The sequence below is a fragment of the Panicum virgatum genome, chromosome 6N (genome assembly GCF_016808335.1).
Source record: "Panicum virgatum strain AP13 chromosome 6N, P.virgatum_v5, whole genome shotgun sequence".
In the NCBI taxonomy this organism is placed as follows: domain Eukaryota; kingdom Viridiplantae; phylum Streptophyta; class Magnoliopsida; order Poales; family Poaceae; genus Panicum; species Panicum virgatum.
The window spans coordinates 18,920,560-18,936,190 of NC_053150.1; the positions used below are offsets into that span (position 1 = coordinate 18,920,560).

At 41.9% G+C, this 15,631-nt stretch overlaps 2 protein-coding genes across 6 annotated transcripts; both read right to left on the bottom strand.

The window, feature by feature from the left end:
* Positions 1-429: 429 nt before the first annotated feature.
* Positions 430-5,017, bottom strand: LOC120677448. 2 transcript variants are annotated; one of them, XM_039958602.1, is made up of 5 exons: positions 4,557-5,017; positions 3,737-3,851; positions 2,973-3,653; positions 2,175-2,346; positions 430-1,069 (listed from the first exon to the last, which is right to left on the bottom strand). In XM_039958602.1, the coding sequence occupies exons 1-5, from the start codon at positions 4,637-4,639 to the stop codon at positions 1,044-1,046; spliced, it is 1,077 nt and encodes a 358-aa protein (XP_039814536.1). In that variant the 5' UTR covers positions 4,640-5,017; the 3' UTR covers positions 430-1,043. The 2 variants fall into 2 exon arrangements, 1 of the variants encoding a protein (XP_039814536.1); XR_005676330.1 differs by lacking the exon at positions 430-1,069 and adding an exon at positions 2,768-2,885 and having other exon boundaries at positions 2,205-2,346.
* Positions 5,018-9,736: 4,719 nt separating this feature from the next.
* LOC120678816 lies at positions 9,737-15,033 on the bottom strand. 4 transcript variants are annotated; one of them, XM_039960199.1, is made up of 12 exons: positions 14,565-15,033; positions 14,329-14,476; positions 13,466-13,588; positions 13,071-13,359; positions 11,937-12,055; positions 11,675-11,807; positions 11,520-11,596; positions 11,224-11,421; positions 10,951-11,140; positions 10,493-10,686; positions 10,311-10,402; positions 9,737-10,236 (listed from the first exon to the last, which is right to left on the bottom strand). In XM_039960199.1, exons 2-12 carry the CDS (start codon positions 14,434-14,436, stop codon positions 10,128-10,130), a joined length of 1,632 nt encoding a protein of 543 aa, XP_039816133.1. In that variant the 5' UTR covers positions 14,437-14,476; positions 14,565-15,033; the 3' UTR covers positions 9,737-10,127. The 4 variants fall into 4 exon arrangements, with proteins under 4 accessions (XP_039816133.1, XP_039816136.1, XP_039816135.1 ...); XM_039960202.1 differs by having other exon boundaries at positions 14,637-15,032; XM_039960201.1 differs by having other exon boundaries at positions 14,329-14,479; positions 14,569-15,026.
* Between the last annotated feature and the right edge of the window lie 598 nt (positions 15,034-15,631).

Here is a 15,631-nt window from a genome sequence, read left to right on the forward strand (position 1 = left end):
GAAAATACGAGCTCGTCTGACCCGTGCCGGCACAATGGAGGGTTGGGGAATGGGCAGCTCAGCAGGCAACGCAGAGTGAGGGGCCAGGAGGCAGCACAATTGCGGACGGCCGTGGTGGAGACGGGGACGGAGAGGCGGCGACGAGATCGCAGACCGAACAGCAGTGCCGTGTGCCGCTGGGGCAAGCGAGGGGGACGAGAACGGGGAGGGAGGCGACAAGCGAAAATTCGAGAGGGTTGTTTTCAGCGTGTCTTCTGTCGGGTGTTCCTTCAGAAAAAGAGGACGGCACCCACCTTTGGAGAGCAAAGGTGGAGGACTTTCTTTTTCCTGGATAAATTTTCTACGGATTGTTCATGTATAACCGCAAACAAATAAAATTGAGAACATGTGTAGAAACCTGGATCAGTAAAGCAAGTAGCCAACAGTCTGTTAAACTCAAGTGCCTTTGAACCTGATTCATACATTCCTCAACACTAACAGTTTGAGGAACGCAGTACCATGAATGACATTCAGACACTTCAGACGGTTCATTCACCGCAACTCCGGTACCCTTTTTTTTCCACGACCGTGCCTAAGCACGTATTACTTACACAAATCATATAAATCGGTCATTTGACACAACTTTTCTTACACAAATCATATAAATCAACCATTGGACACATCTTTTCTGTATCTTTTCCGATCAGCTCTATATCTTTTTACAATTTCCTTCGTGGGGGAAACAGGTGAGGAGATGCCCATATTTGGCAGAAACCAGCCACCATCAGAACAGAGCATGAATCGACACTAAATCTGGTTAACTTCAGTATGGTTATGCGCTGGTGAGGAGTTTACAATGTACTGAGTCATCCTTGCACAGTCAAGACCCTTGCCATTGTGCTCATTTTCAAGCAGCCATACAACCTCGGTTTGTGGCGTTTGCATGGGCTTGTGAAATAGCACCAATCATGATTTGCAGTATAATGTTGAACGCTTCTCTGAACAGCAGAATCATGATTAATTGAGCCAAAGGTTGCATCACCAGTGAAACGATTTAAGCCTAGTCATGCAGAGGAGACCAGAAAGGGTACTGCAAAACACATAGTTTCATTGTTAAATTGACCATGCTAAAAGTTAAACCGAGGCTGTTGGCTCGCTGTTCCTTTTGCAAAGATTTATCAAATGTAAAATTTTAATGTATGACAATACAATGTAATACAAGAATGCAATACAGTCTATTAGAACAAAAAGAAACCAATTTTTAATAATTTGTACTTAAAATGCACTTGAACATCAATGTCCCCTGTTAGATAACTATCAATATATGCAACTACATGCCAGGAGCCCATGATCATAGTTCAGCTAGGCGCTAGGCGGATTCTAGGCGGTGACCCACTGCCTAGCGCCTAGGCGGGATTAATCGCGCCAAGGCGGTCCTAGGCGTTTTTCTAGCCGTTTTGTATATATACTAATATTCACATATTATCTTCCAAAGATAAAAAACAGCTAAATAGTGAGCCTAAATAGATAGAAAGGCTGGCCTAGATAGATAGAAAGGCCCAAGAAGCAAGGGCCCAGCCCATCTCCCGCTCAGACTTCAACCTTATCCATCCACTCTGCTTCCAGCCGCACCCTCACGCCCGTCCTCAGCGCGCCTGCCGTCGCCCGCGCTCTTCCTCCTCTGCACGCCCGCCGTCACCCGCGCTCTCCCTCTCCGGCATCTCTCCCTCCTCTGCGCGCCCGCCGTCGCCCGCGCTCGCGCGTCCGAAGCGCCTCCATCACCTCTGCCGGACGCTCCTCCGCCTAGGAGCTCGCCGAGCCCCAAATCGACACGGTGCCCCTCCGATTAGCGCCTAATCGCACCTAATCGCCGCCTAGGCGCCGCCTAGCGGAACTATGCCCATGATAGCCACCTTTTTTGCACCTATGAATTGATAGCAAATACAGGACAATAATAAAACAAAGCCACCCTAAAAACATGGATATGCAAGTTGTTATGCTCTAAGCTATGAATGGTAGTAACAGAATCCATGGCAAATGTGCAAAAAAAAAAAAGTCATGCCATGGTGATCTCCACACAGGATTGGACAGATTGTACACTCCAAAAGCATGACAGATATCTAGTTTGGTTCTTATGGTGCATGCAAATATATTCTCTTTCCCATAGTAGAAAACCTGACAAGTTTGGCACTAACCAATCAGAAAGACACTCAACACCAGTAAGAGGGTTATCCGAATAGAACGGCCAAACTGCATGGCCTGCTGTTGGCCTTGTATATGAAGCCCACAAGTCCTTGAAGAAATTCTGGAATTCTCCTTCCAACTTGTTAAATAATTTCTGCTTCTTTCAGTAAGCCCATTAAATCTCTGTAAAACATAATGAACAAGTTGTTAAAACTAGCTAAACCGGTGGTCCCAGTTTCTTGAACAAGTAGCAGGTTTATAAACAAACTTAATCAAAAGTGATTGACTTTGGATAACCAATTACCAAAAAAAACATTTATAAGGATCATACAGTTCAGGAAAGCAAATATTTTTGCTATGCACGAATAGAAGCCATTGTTGATGTGTAATCTCATGAAAAAAAAAGACAGTAAACAACACTCAAGTTTGGGACACACTAATGGCATATGCAATGCCATCCAATAGCCAAAATATGAAAATAAATCAATATTCTCCCTTGTTCACTTCCACAAGTATCTTGAGAAATATCACAATATCAACTTCTAGTTTATAGATTGTAAATTTCAAATAACATTCTCACAATTTCTAGGATTGAATCCATTACCTTTTCCACAAAAAATAAGGTTTGATTTTATTACTTATTTAAAGGAGTCAGGTGACCATCAAGGGATACTACACTATTTGAGTGAGTCGGCATCTCCAGGGATCATTTGGAGAAGCATCTATATTATAAACCAAATAAGAGAGTATTAACAATTTAACATTTAACACATTACAATAGTATGGTGCAGAGGAGAAAGTTGATATACCTGTGTTAATAAGGACAGAACCCTGAAGTCGAGATTATTTGGCATATCGTATCTTATTGGACGATGTTCAGCACTCTTGGGTTTCCACAAGCTATTCCAGAACCATCTCATTCTTGTTAAAGATTCTGTGCTTCTCCGGATGCCTGATAAAGCAGTTGTCTGATTTGAGGCCTCAACCCCGTTTGGAGATGATTTTTTATCATCATCCATCTCATTACAGATGTCAATCTTCCAATGACTATCACCAGAACTCAAATTTGTTCTTTGGCCATGTAACTGGTCAACTAGACCACAAACATCACTCTTAGCACTAGAAATTTGCCTGCGTGGTACTTCGTAAATGTCTTTAATGATCAGAGCTGCATCTTTGTCATCATTCATGCCAATTGGCACATTCTTTTTTCTAGATGGAATATGGTAACTATTGTCTGTGCTCATTCCTGAAAAAAACTCTGCAGGTACTGAAAGGAAAGCAACTAGGTCATCTCGCTCCTCATCATCTAGCTTCACCCAGTTGAGCCCTTGCCTGCCACTGTCCATTGAAGAACCGTTTATTTCTTTCTCCACACGAGAAATCTGATCCTCGATTGCTACAACAAACTGCCGACGTCTGGCCACTGTACCCTCTTCCAGTGAATACTTATCCTTGCTTGAACTTACAGCTCTCTCAAACTGCTCCAACTGCACAGACAATAACTGGCAACCATTAGCAAAACCACAAACTGTCGCACAAGTCAACTACAAAGGTTTAGGTAAAAACATGCCTGCCATTTTGCAGTCCCTAAAGCTGTCTGTAGCTCCCTTTGCAAATCATTTGCCTCCTCTGAGCTAGAACCATTACTGCGTTCTCGCATCCAAGTTCTATAGATAGATTCCATCCTGCAAGAATCCACCAAATTCAATAACTTTGCAATAAATTATAAGTTCCTAAATACATTTGACTGTTTGCAATTGCAGATGTCTGTTCCAACGAGAGTTTGTATTAATTGTCACAATCCAAAAGGTGCTTACATGGCAAATAAACAAATAGAATTGTCAACTCAAGCAAATTAATACTTGTTTAGAACGGGGCATACTTGCCCCAACCACACAATACAAAATAGCAACATAAATCAACCCAATAAAAATATGAGGGGATTATAAGGGGCAGCAAAGAACCAGTTTTTTACCCAGAACGTCACTATCTGAACTAAACCGGGAAGTACGGCCAAAATAGGTAGAGACACAAAATGTTAACCAGCGGTTCACCAATCAGAGTGCAAACAAGCACCCAAATCTTATCTTAACCCCAACCAACAACCTCTTAAAGCCCAATAATCACTAAAATCTAATAGAAAAATCAAGACACGATTTTTTACCCCAAAAAAAAATACTCGACCCCGGAAACAAGCAAGGATTAGAAATTCAGAATCCCATCTTTAACACACTATAAACCCATAATCCACCAAACAATCAAGGACAGCAATCTTCCAAAAAAGGAAAACAATCAAAATCCAGGGCAAAAACAATTGCCGAACGCTAGACACGCACAAAAATCGAATTTTTGCAGCCCCTAACTCCATGAATCGAACCCAGAGCACTCACAAGTCCGCCGACTCCTGCACCTCCTCGGCGGCCTGGAAGAACCCGTCCTTCTGCCACTGCTCGAGCCCTCCCGGCGCCGCCATGCCGGGCCTCCGCTGCCGCTGCAGATCAAATCAGGCACCAGACACCGGACCGGCTTCAAACTGCCGGCACCACCCGCAGCGGCTCCGAATCCAGCCGCCCCGCCCCAATCCCGCGGGGCCAGGCCAGCAAGCGAGATCCCGCGGGGGCCCTCCGATCAGGAGCTGTGCACGCCAAGAAAAGGCCGGCGATTGCTTGCGCGCTTCCGCTCCCGCTGGGAGGAAGCGGCAGCGGGGAGAGGAGGGAGACGTAGGAGGATGGGCGACGCGACGGGGAGGAGGGGGGAGGAGAGGAGAGGTAGGGGGCAGTGAACTACTACCCAGCTATATCGCCGCCTCCTGTTGGCGTTGTTCCTTTTCTGGTGGCTTCAGGATGTCAGCCTCTTTCTTCCCCACCACCATCAACCATATTTTCAGCATAAAACAAGTTACATACTTCATAATTCTTTTTAGCAGGGAAGTTTACTGCTCCCACAATTTGTGGGTAATATATTGGTGTATAAATAATTACGCTGTTGTAAAACGGGTCATATAAGATTGTCTCTTATTGTTGGTTTTAGAGCCGCTTTGAATAAATATTTAGGCTATATATATTGTCTGAAAAAATTCTTAGAAAATGTTTATCCCATAAGAATGAAAGTTTGTTTCATGCTTTTATTTTTAAAAGCAGGGTCAGGAGAGGCTCGAACCCCTCCTACTACCCCGAATCTCATAGAGCCCCTTCCGCCACTATTTCAAAGAGCATGTTTCATGTTTAATTTGGTACCCCTTATTAATCAAGAAGTCAAGTTTGATACGTGTTGTATTAAATCTAGATAAGAGCGTAGCTTTTATGAAAAATATGACTTCTACCTTTTTTATGAAAATATAAGAAGATAAAGATTCTGACGCTTTGAGTGCTGCTTTTTTGGTTGGATTTCTTTGCAAGGCTTTGTGCATATCATCTATGCTTTATTATCTTCACAAAGTTTAAATATTCATTCTTTCAAGCGTACAAGCTAGAACTTGTGTGAACCATTCCTTATTAGCCGTTTCCTTTTGAGAAACAAGTTACAAGACCGAACAGCAATAGTGTAATGGAGTTAAGATGAAAGCTCATTGAGTTCTAGGAACAAAGGGAGTCAAAGTGCCAAATCCATGAATAAACAACATCAGAAAAAAAAAGAACTATTTATGTATTATAAGAAATAAGGTGTCGGCTGTTTGCAGCAGGTATGGCGCCAGAGGGGCAAAACTGGTAGCCAACAAAATTGAGGCTTACATTGATAGCGATGGTGGTGGCCACAACATTGGCTCCATAGGACGCTGATGCGCCAGCCACCCAACACACATGCTCCAACAACATGCCTGCAGCAGCTGCTCTTATGACTTCACAAGTTCTAATACTAAAATAAACCTGATTACCTGCATGGAGTTCATAGTTAAGCTATACATAGGACAAAATGCTAACCTGTCAGAACTCAGAAGATGTGTTTTTTAATTGATCAGTGTAATCAGACCTGCAAGGATGGCAATATCTGGCACTGCTTGATCATTAGAAAAATCCAAGAGACAATCTTGAACTGATCACACACACATTTATATGACTAATCGTCAGGGACAATCATTTACATGTCGTGCTTTGGAGGCACCAGCCAAATTATGCACCGAATGACCTGTCCTACAGATGCGCCAGTTCACGTGTGATGAACAGATGGCATGAAGCAGTTTGTTGCCTACTAGCAGTGGCGGATCTAGAATCTCAATCTAGGGGTGCTAATTTTCTCTTTTTTTTTTCTTCTTCTTCTTCCCTCCTCACTTTTTCTTCTTCCTCCTCCTTTTCTTCTTCCTCCTCTTCATTGATGATTGAAAATTCTTGGGAGGGCTTTGGGAGGGGGCTCCATTGGATCCATGGGGATAGGGGGGGGGGGGCTCTACCCCCACGTTGGATCCGCCCCTGCCTACTAGCCAGTAGCTAGACACCAGCCACCAAAACCCTATTGGCCATTTACTAGTTTTGCTGTTCCTGGAACTGTTCTTATTTTTCTTTCATGTATAAATAACTTGTCAGATCATCAGTAAAGATTATTATTGATTTGAGTTACATTTCTTGGATTAAAGGTTCCCATGAGTTGTGTGAAGCGTCAAAATGATGTGGCTGACAAGGACAGCAGCCACCACTTGTGGGGACAATATATCTTACCTCCATTCCTCCAATGATATTAGTAATTTGTGGGCACAATGTAAGGCATTTATTTGTTCGCTTAAAGTCCATACACATCCGGAATCCAAAGGCGTAAACGACATCTTGCCAGACCTAGATTAGCAATTGGGGCCACAATGCAATAATGTACTTTAACTTGTTGACCTCAAGCTTTTACGCTTCCAAAATGGGGTATGATAAAGTGTGAAAAAAATCCTGGATCACTGATAGTGGGCATCGAATCATACCCCAATGGATCGTGCAAAAGCAAAAGACAAAGTAACTCTGCCATACAAATATTCACATCAATAAGAAAATTTTCAGGAAATCATCAAGAAGTCTGATAACAATTTATTCATTCATGAGCATTTAATATCATTATACGCGATTCTATTTAATAATTTCAGCATATGGCCACATGGGAGAAATTAATGCACCAAAAACACATATACACCATATCCAAGATGACAGCCATTCTCACCAAGATTATGCCCACTTTACCCCTCACAGGCCCCACTTGTCAGCGCGAGAGGTTTGACGAAATGGGGGTGTTGATTCATTTTTAAATAGAAGAAAAATATTTCTACTAAATTCTAATACTTTTTACGCTATTAATTTCCTATACCCACCTCTGGTATCAGCGTATTATTTTTCTTTGGCACACACTTTACTTTCTTTTGTATATGCATACACCCATAATTCATGACATTATTTGTTTTGGAAGGATTATAATTGACATCATTGTTTATGGAAGGAAAAGAAAGACGTGTATTATTTTTGGAAGAAAAATAAATGACATCATTGCTTGATGGAAGGAAAATTAAATATGTGTTGTGGCATCTACATCTCCACTAGTGCTAAACAAGTTGCTACATCAGCCCTATCGGTCGGCGACATCACTCCATCCCAAAGGAATTAGCTCAGAAGTCGCTTTCTTCCCCCAAAAGCCAACTGCGCATTAACAATGTGGAACAACATGCTTAAATCACAAGCCATAGAGCCGCGCATAAACTGATGACTCGATTTCGCGTAATCTTCGGATCAAACATGCATCTGATGATAATTAGGCATCTTCAGTTAGGAGGAGGAGTATATATGCCATGCCAGTCGTCCTTGGATTCCGGATGGATATTGCCAGACAACAGTTGTTTCGTTTCAACAGCTACACCACCACCATGCGCAACACACGTACAGCTTTCTCCATCCACATGGCAGCTGGGCCATTCCAACATACCCCAAGGGGGTGTTGCACACATTCAATCAGTAATGAAGCACTTCCATGTAGAGTAGGATTTGAAGCGTTTTCTATTCTGAGGTTTCACAATTTAAGTTTGATTTCCAATTTCAATCCCATTGTGCATTACGATTTCAGATCATTGCAGAAGAAAAGGTGCATAAAGACCAAAAAAAGAGTACATCTTCGATTCAAACACCATATTCCTTCCTAGTCTGCAAGAGATACGTTTTCAGAAGTGACTCGATCGATATTGAAGAGAAACGAGATTTTAACTGTTTTATTGGTAAATGGAAAAAGTCTTTTTTACCTCTCTGGACAATGGGCCAAATTCACGTTTTCACCCTAGATTTCAAAACCGGTCATTTGGGCTACTCGAACTCGCGATACCAGACACATCCCTAGCTAGTTTCTCTTAGTAGTTTTCATCTTTTTTTATATTTATTTTGGATGAATCTTTAGAAAATGATAGCACATCACAAAAAATTATAAATTGAAAAATATAATTTTGTTGGACTCCAAACGATTATATCTATGCAGTGGACATATGATATGATATAATTTAGTAAAAATGTTTTTACTTTTAGATATATATATTTTTTTAATTAATTCATGTCTACATTTTACGTGGTTCAGTTATGGTGAAATTTATATAGTGGACTAATCATTATATTCTTGAGCTGTAGTAAAATTTTATATTCATTGGATCATGTATGCTTGAGTAACTGAAGAGTATGATAATGCTTGGAATTAAACTCCTGAATCTATAACTGAGTTGTACATGATCCAATGAGCGATGAAATTTTTTACTCCAGCTTAATCATATAATGATTAGACCATCATAAAAATTTCACCATAATTTGTACCACAGAAAATGAAGCTATGAATTAATTATAGAAAAATATATATCTAAAGGTAAAAACAATTTTTACTAAATTATATCACACCATATCATATTATATGTTTACTATATATATATCTACTTATGTGGAGTCCAACAAAATTGAATTTTCCATTTTATGATTTTTTAGATTTAATATATTTTGTAAATATTCATCCAAAATAAGCATAAAAGAAAAAACCACTAAGAGAAACTAGTTAAGGAGGTCATATCGCAAGTCCAAGGAGTCTAAATGCGGAGTCGGCCTATTGTCCAGGGAGTTAAAAATGATTTTATTTCTTGGAGGATTAACTCCTATCAGATGGGCAGACTGGGCCCGTTGTGAACTTTGAGTTGCTGGGCTGTTTTGCTGGATGAGGTGAGGTTACCCGTAAATTTGAGCCAAGCTTTGGGCCCGTTCTGCTGGGTTGGTGACCCAGAAGCGAGCAATGATTGGGCACTTCCATGTGGGGCACGATAAGCAATTTATGATAGTTTATGGCAAAATCTGGATCACCAAAAGCCAACATCCAACATAATATCCCACGGGTTGTTCAAAAGCAACAAACTAGTATTACCGAAAGAAAAATATCCTGAACAGCAAGAAAAATGAATTTGGATAAAGACAATACCAAGAAAAAGTAATATGGCTCTGTATAGTGATTTTGCATATGGACCATCAACAACAACAACATAGACTTTTATCCCAAGCAAGTTGGAGTATGCTAGAGATGAAGCCCAAAAAGCACAAAGGTCACAATTCAGGCACATTGATAGCTAGTCTGCATATGGACCATATTAGGCTAAAATTAGTTCAAAAATTTGCTTTCATTCACCAATAAATAAGTTTGATTCCCAATAAATTAGTTCAAAAGTAACTTTCTTTCACAAAAAGAAAGGGAAAAAGAGAACCTAGCATGCAGTAGCAATTTGGTGCAGCATAAATCTCAAGCCACAGAAACCACTTCTGTGTTTGTCGGATCAAGCAACTGATGGCTGAGGATCTTCAGTTAGTAGAGGCAACCATGCCAGTCCTTGGATCCCTATCTCGAGAGCACAAATTGCAGTCGGTTGCAGCTCATCCATGTGAAATAGCTTCCCAGGCCACATGCCAGCTGAGAGAGACATTCTAACATACTCCCCAACGTGTTCTTGCATTTACATTTAAGAAGCACTTCCAATTTCTAACTAGGAGTTAAATATTTTCCAAGGCTGACGTACAGGAAGTGACAATGGACGATACTATAATTCTCTGCAGATCTTTGTAGCCTAATGCTAGCTTCACATCCCAACTGGCACTCTCCCTGCAGGAAATCAGATGGACTGGTAAGTATGCTGGTGTATGGCACCAACACAAAAAAGGGTTTGGGTGTAGCACCAGTCGGAGTCATCTGGCTCGGGCAATTCTTCAAGCATGGGGTTAAATATGGACAGCAGTGTTTCCAGCACCACCCTGTCATTTTCCTTGATCTGAAAGTACAATGAAAGGTAGGGTTTACATGAATATATATATCACATGACCTCCATCACACATCAATCATGAAAACATAATGTCCTTACATCAGTCTCTGTTGTGGATTCATCAAAATCACAACCTAGAGCAGCACGTAGATGGGACAGCAAGGGCTGAGGCAGGCCATACGTGGGAAATCCTCCAGATCTGGACAACCATGTCCCACGAACCATATGAATGGTTTGGCTTGTACTCACAGATTGAGATGCGCCAGCCTCCTCATCAGCAGAAGTATCAAGATCTGCACGTAATCATGCATCTGTAATATGATTTTGTCTATACTTTTACTTGTATGCATAGACAAAGTTCATGGAAACTATGCCTAGTCCCTCAGCAATTGAAGTGCCCATGGTGGTTGTGCAGAAATCAAGATCACCAGACTAAAGCATTGTAGCAAATAAATTAGTCTTTTTGAGCCAACCAACATTTCATTGGCAAGATAGAGCAATAGTAACCTCTCCACTTAATTCATGCAGCTAGGAATATAACTGTGGTAATAAATTACCTAAAGGTATAACATCATAAGGATTATCTCCTCGTGGTAGGAAACCATAGAATGTAACAAGATGTGACCCTGGATGTTTCCCATAACTGAGAAAACATTGCTCCCCTGCATCACAAGTTCTAGACAATGGAAACTTCAAAGATTTTGTAGCTTCATCTACTCGGCCATAGTTCAGAATATGAGGGGACACCTTGAAAAAAACATAAAAAGAGAACATGAGAAACAAATCTGAAGACTAATGAAATAAAACTTCCAGGGAACAGAACTACCAACCGAGTGATTCAAAAGTCCAGCAACAGGAACCAAGCAAGTCGATAATTTCCCACTACTTAGAACAACCATCATACTGTTGGAATACCACAGTTCACATGCCCACAGAAAATTATCCCATGTGCATATGTCCTTTACGAACATCTCAGGAAAATTTGTGCATAGTAAGGGAAATAAGTCATCATACTGCTGGCGTAAGTGCTGCGATAAAGAACCAATTACTGCTTTGTACCAATTGGGTAGTGATTTTCGAATTAAAAGAACAATATCAACAATATCACGAACTACAATGGTGTTACCTGCTTAGATTGCATTATCTCATCAAAAAGAAGGGTTCCTTCTAATGCAGCAAGTGCATCAATTCCAAAACTCAAGCCTAAAAGTGAATTTGGTGAAATGATTATTTGAAGTAGATTATGGATTTTGCTTTACAAACATGATAAACTACTTGTACCTGTATTAAAATTTGCCGGCAGTGTCTCAAAGTATGCTTTAAACTTTGAAGATAGATTATACCGCTCTCTCATGCTCCACAACAATAACATAGTCTCAGAACTGATATTATTGAAATCTGTTAATGCAAGAAACTGCAAACAAAATAGAAAAAATAATTTACAATAAAATCAGAAACTCAAATTTTGGATAAGTCCATTGAAAATATTGAAATATTTGGGTGCTTATAAGATGTTGAATTAGACTACCAACGAAGAACATACCACTTCAGACTGACATAGAAGTTCCTCAGATATGATAAGGGACTCTGGAATTTCAAGAGCAGTATCCCCCACACATATATTTTCAGAAGCTACCATTCCTCTCCAAGCTCCTTGAAAAACTAAATTTCTGGAATCAGGTAAACATTACATATGATGATGCAAAGAAATAACCATGAAGACAGCAGTGGATGGATAATCTAGTGAAATTAAGATGGACCAAAAAGTTAGTTGAATTGCTGAGGGTCCTAGTACACAATAAAGTGGTAAACAAACTTCTCTCTAGCTCTTTCAGTAACATCTACTGATCCACCACTGTCAATGGAAAGGCCCAGCCATGTACATGGCCCAGGGGCCTCTTTACAATATTTGTTACCACCAAGGGTGGACAAGAATATTAGCCTGATAGCCTCTCTACCCCTCATCCCATATACAAAGACCCTAAGGGGTCACAGCGAGGGGACTTTTGGGCTCTCCCCATTCTACTCACATTTCTCTCCCGCCTGGGAAAATTACCTCCCAGCAGCCACCAATTCCACTAGCTCAAGTATCTTCTGGTTAAATACATGAACATAAACATTATCAGCACATGCACAATGCCTAGCGACGGCAGATCAGTTGGTCAACCAGCCGCGATGGCATCCCGCCTGCCCGGATTCGATCCCCTAGCAGGGCGAATTTCGTGGCCGGGGGCGGCGCAGCTGCGCGTTGTAGAAAAAACTCCTCGCCTGTCCCACTCCAAAAGCACAGGTCTAAAGGCCGGTCCGACCTCACATGGGCTGCGGTGCCGCTGTGTATGGGTGGGGCGGGGGTTCGGGGGTTTTCTTGACATGTGTGAGGTCTTCTTCTTCCTATAACACAATGCCGTGGGGGCGGTCTTACCCCCACAGGTCAAGTTTTTTTTTCATCTGCTACAATAGGATAAACATAAAAAATCATAGACATTGTTGATTTCCCAACACAATTAAGAACAGAAAGTTGAAAACACTGATAAACACGAAAGGATGTACCATCGAGAGTTTTTTTTTATATACATACTCTCACTAAGAATGTAGGAAGGCTCTCAATTGTCAATGGGTAGCATTGCACATATGCACAAAGCACTCATGATATATAGCAAGTTGTATGGAAACTTACAAGCTATCCGCAATTTCGATTTAACACCATGATGTTCCCCCCATTTCAGAAGAGAATCTTCAGCATCATGGTTCTGTGTTTGACAAACCATCTGAGCATCATCTGCCTTTCCAACAGATCTAAGTCTCTCAACTATCTCATTCTGCAGCATCTGCAATACTTCCTTGGCACCAGCATTGGAAGTTACAAGCAATTTGTTCATGATTTTGAACAAAAGACTTAGGGATTCAAGTTCATTCCTTGCAGTGAATGGACCAACGTCATCATCTCCAGCAAAATAAAGCTCTAGCTACAGAAATTTGACAAAAAAATCGTTAGAACTTAGAGCTGAATAAACTAAAGATACTTTTCCATCATGTCAGCAAATCAATAATGAGTGACACAGCATGGAATACCTCATCCATATGGACTATCCTAGCAGCTTGAATCATCTGATCCAGTAATTTGAGGGTATAAGCAGCAGAACATGAAATTGGAACATGAAATAAACAGGATAGGTTTCTGCTTTCCATTATTCTCTGCATTTAGGAGAAAAGAAACAAACTTACTGAAAATATTTCCCAAGAAGATTCTCAAACATATGAGACTTGCAAGTTTTATGTGTAGAAAGGGAACACAGACATTGGTTTATTCCAGCTCAACACTTGTCCTGAAACTTTCAAACTACAATACAAGATAAAATAAATGCATACGGTAAACATATTAGCCAATTCAATTATTTGCACTAACTCAATATCTCCTTGATGATGTCACTCAGAAACTAATATTACACTGGGCTTTCACTACAAAGCTAATAGACACAAGAACCAAAATCACTAACATTTCAGCAAAATCACCACATAAGAAAAAAGATAGCTCCCATTCTTAAAGTCTAAAACACAACATGACTAAATACTTCTTACATCTGCTCAGATCCTCAAACAAATTAGGGAAACAGCAAAGATCAACACTAACTATATCACTCATCCATCAAATATCTTAAGCTGGCTACACTCCTCCAAAACAGAACTCAGCAATTCTACGAGATTGCCTAGCAAGTAAATTCCAGTCCGACTCCCATAAAAAGATAGCTCATTTTTACTGTTTCCTGGAAAAAGGCTAGTTCAGTTTTCTCTTCGAGTTCCTCAACTTGAATTAGCCGCGACTTGACCATGGTTCACATAACCAAAAGAAAAGTACAATTGACTGACTTCTCATCTAGTCATATGTGTTGATTCAACCAAAAGAGCAGAGCTTCTTTCTTACGCTCGCGCCGTACCTTCTTGTCTTGGCCAAGGGGGTCCTCCTCCGAGAGAGGGGGCAGGTGAACCGCGACCGTCTCACCTCCCGTTCCCAGCTTCTCCGTCTCCAACGCCGCCGCCGCCATGGTTGCCGTTGTCGGCGCCGCCGCTTCGCTTTAGGTAGGCCTGGCCATTCGGGTAATTCGGGAAAATCGGATCGGGTAATTCAGGTAGTCAAAAATTCGGGTAATAAGAATTGCTACCTGAACTCTACCTGAAAAAAAAGGAATACCCGAAATTTTGGATAACTGAAAATTCGGGTTCGGTATCGGGTAATCCCGTTTACCCGATTTGTGAGGGGCGCGAGACCCTGCAGGCTGTCGTCTGCCGCGCTGGGCTAGGCGCGAGCGGTACTGACGGCCTAACGCGTCACCACGCAGGGCGAGGGCGGCGAGGGGCGAGCGGCGCGGAGCAGTGGTCACCAGTGGGCGGCCGCGCGGCAGACCGAGGGCGGGGAGCCGGTGAGGGCGCAGCTCGTCGATCAGCCAGCGGCGGTGCGCATGCTGCCAGGCGGCGAGCCGATGAGGGGCGCGGCGCGGCGGGGCGGCCAGCTGCAGGCGGCGGTGCGTTGGCCGGTGGCCGCTTGGGAGCCTGCTGCGAGTGCGGGCGATTTCCGGCCTGGTTCGCACCACCACTCAGAGCCTGCTGCGGGGCGACGGCTGGGTGCGGAGTCTGGGTGCTGGTGGCCGATGGGGATTGAGGCGGTTTTTTTATTTTTATATTTTTTATTTCCATTTTTTACATAAATATATTTTCGATATGGAAATTTACAGAAATATACCCCGGGCGGCTGGGATCTGGCCGGCCGGCCGCCGGGCGGCAGGGGCTTATTTGTAAAAAAACGAAAAATAATTACAGATAGGTCCCTGGAACCGGTCGCCCGGCTGCCGGGCGGCCGGCCCCCCTGGCCGCCCAGCAGCAGGGCGGCCGGCCTCCCACCCTATATATAAATGTGTTGTCTGCCCCTCACCCCCCATTTGGCTTACTAAAAATCCAGAAAAAAAGAAAAGAGAGGGAGGGGTGAGGGAGATGCAAAGCGGCGAAGCCCTGTCGGATTTTCAAGCCGGCGACTTTAGGTAACTAAAATTTTCTACATTTTATAAATAGATTATGTTGTAATTATTTTTTTAACAGTAGATTAGCAATCAGTTCAATTATTGTTAGGAGTGATTAGTGGTACATTTAGGTACAGTTACTTATAGTGATTAGCGTTGATATAGTACATTTAGTGTTAGATTTAGTATTAGAAAATACTAGAAAATTGTTACACAAGTATTAGAA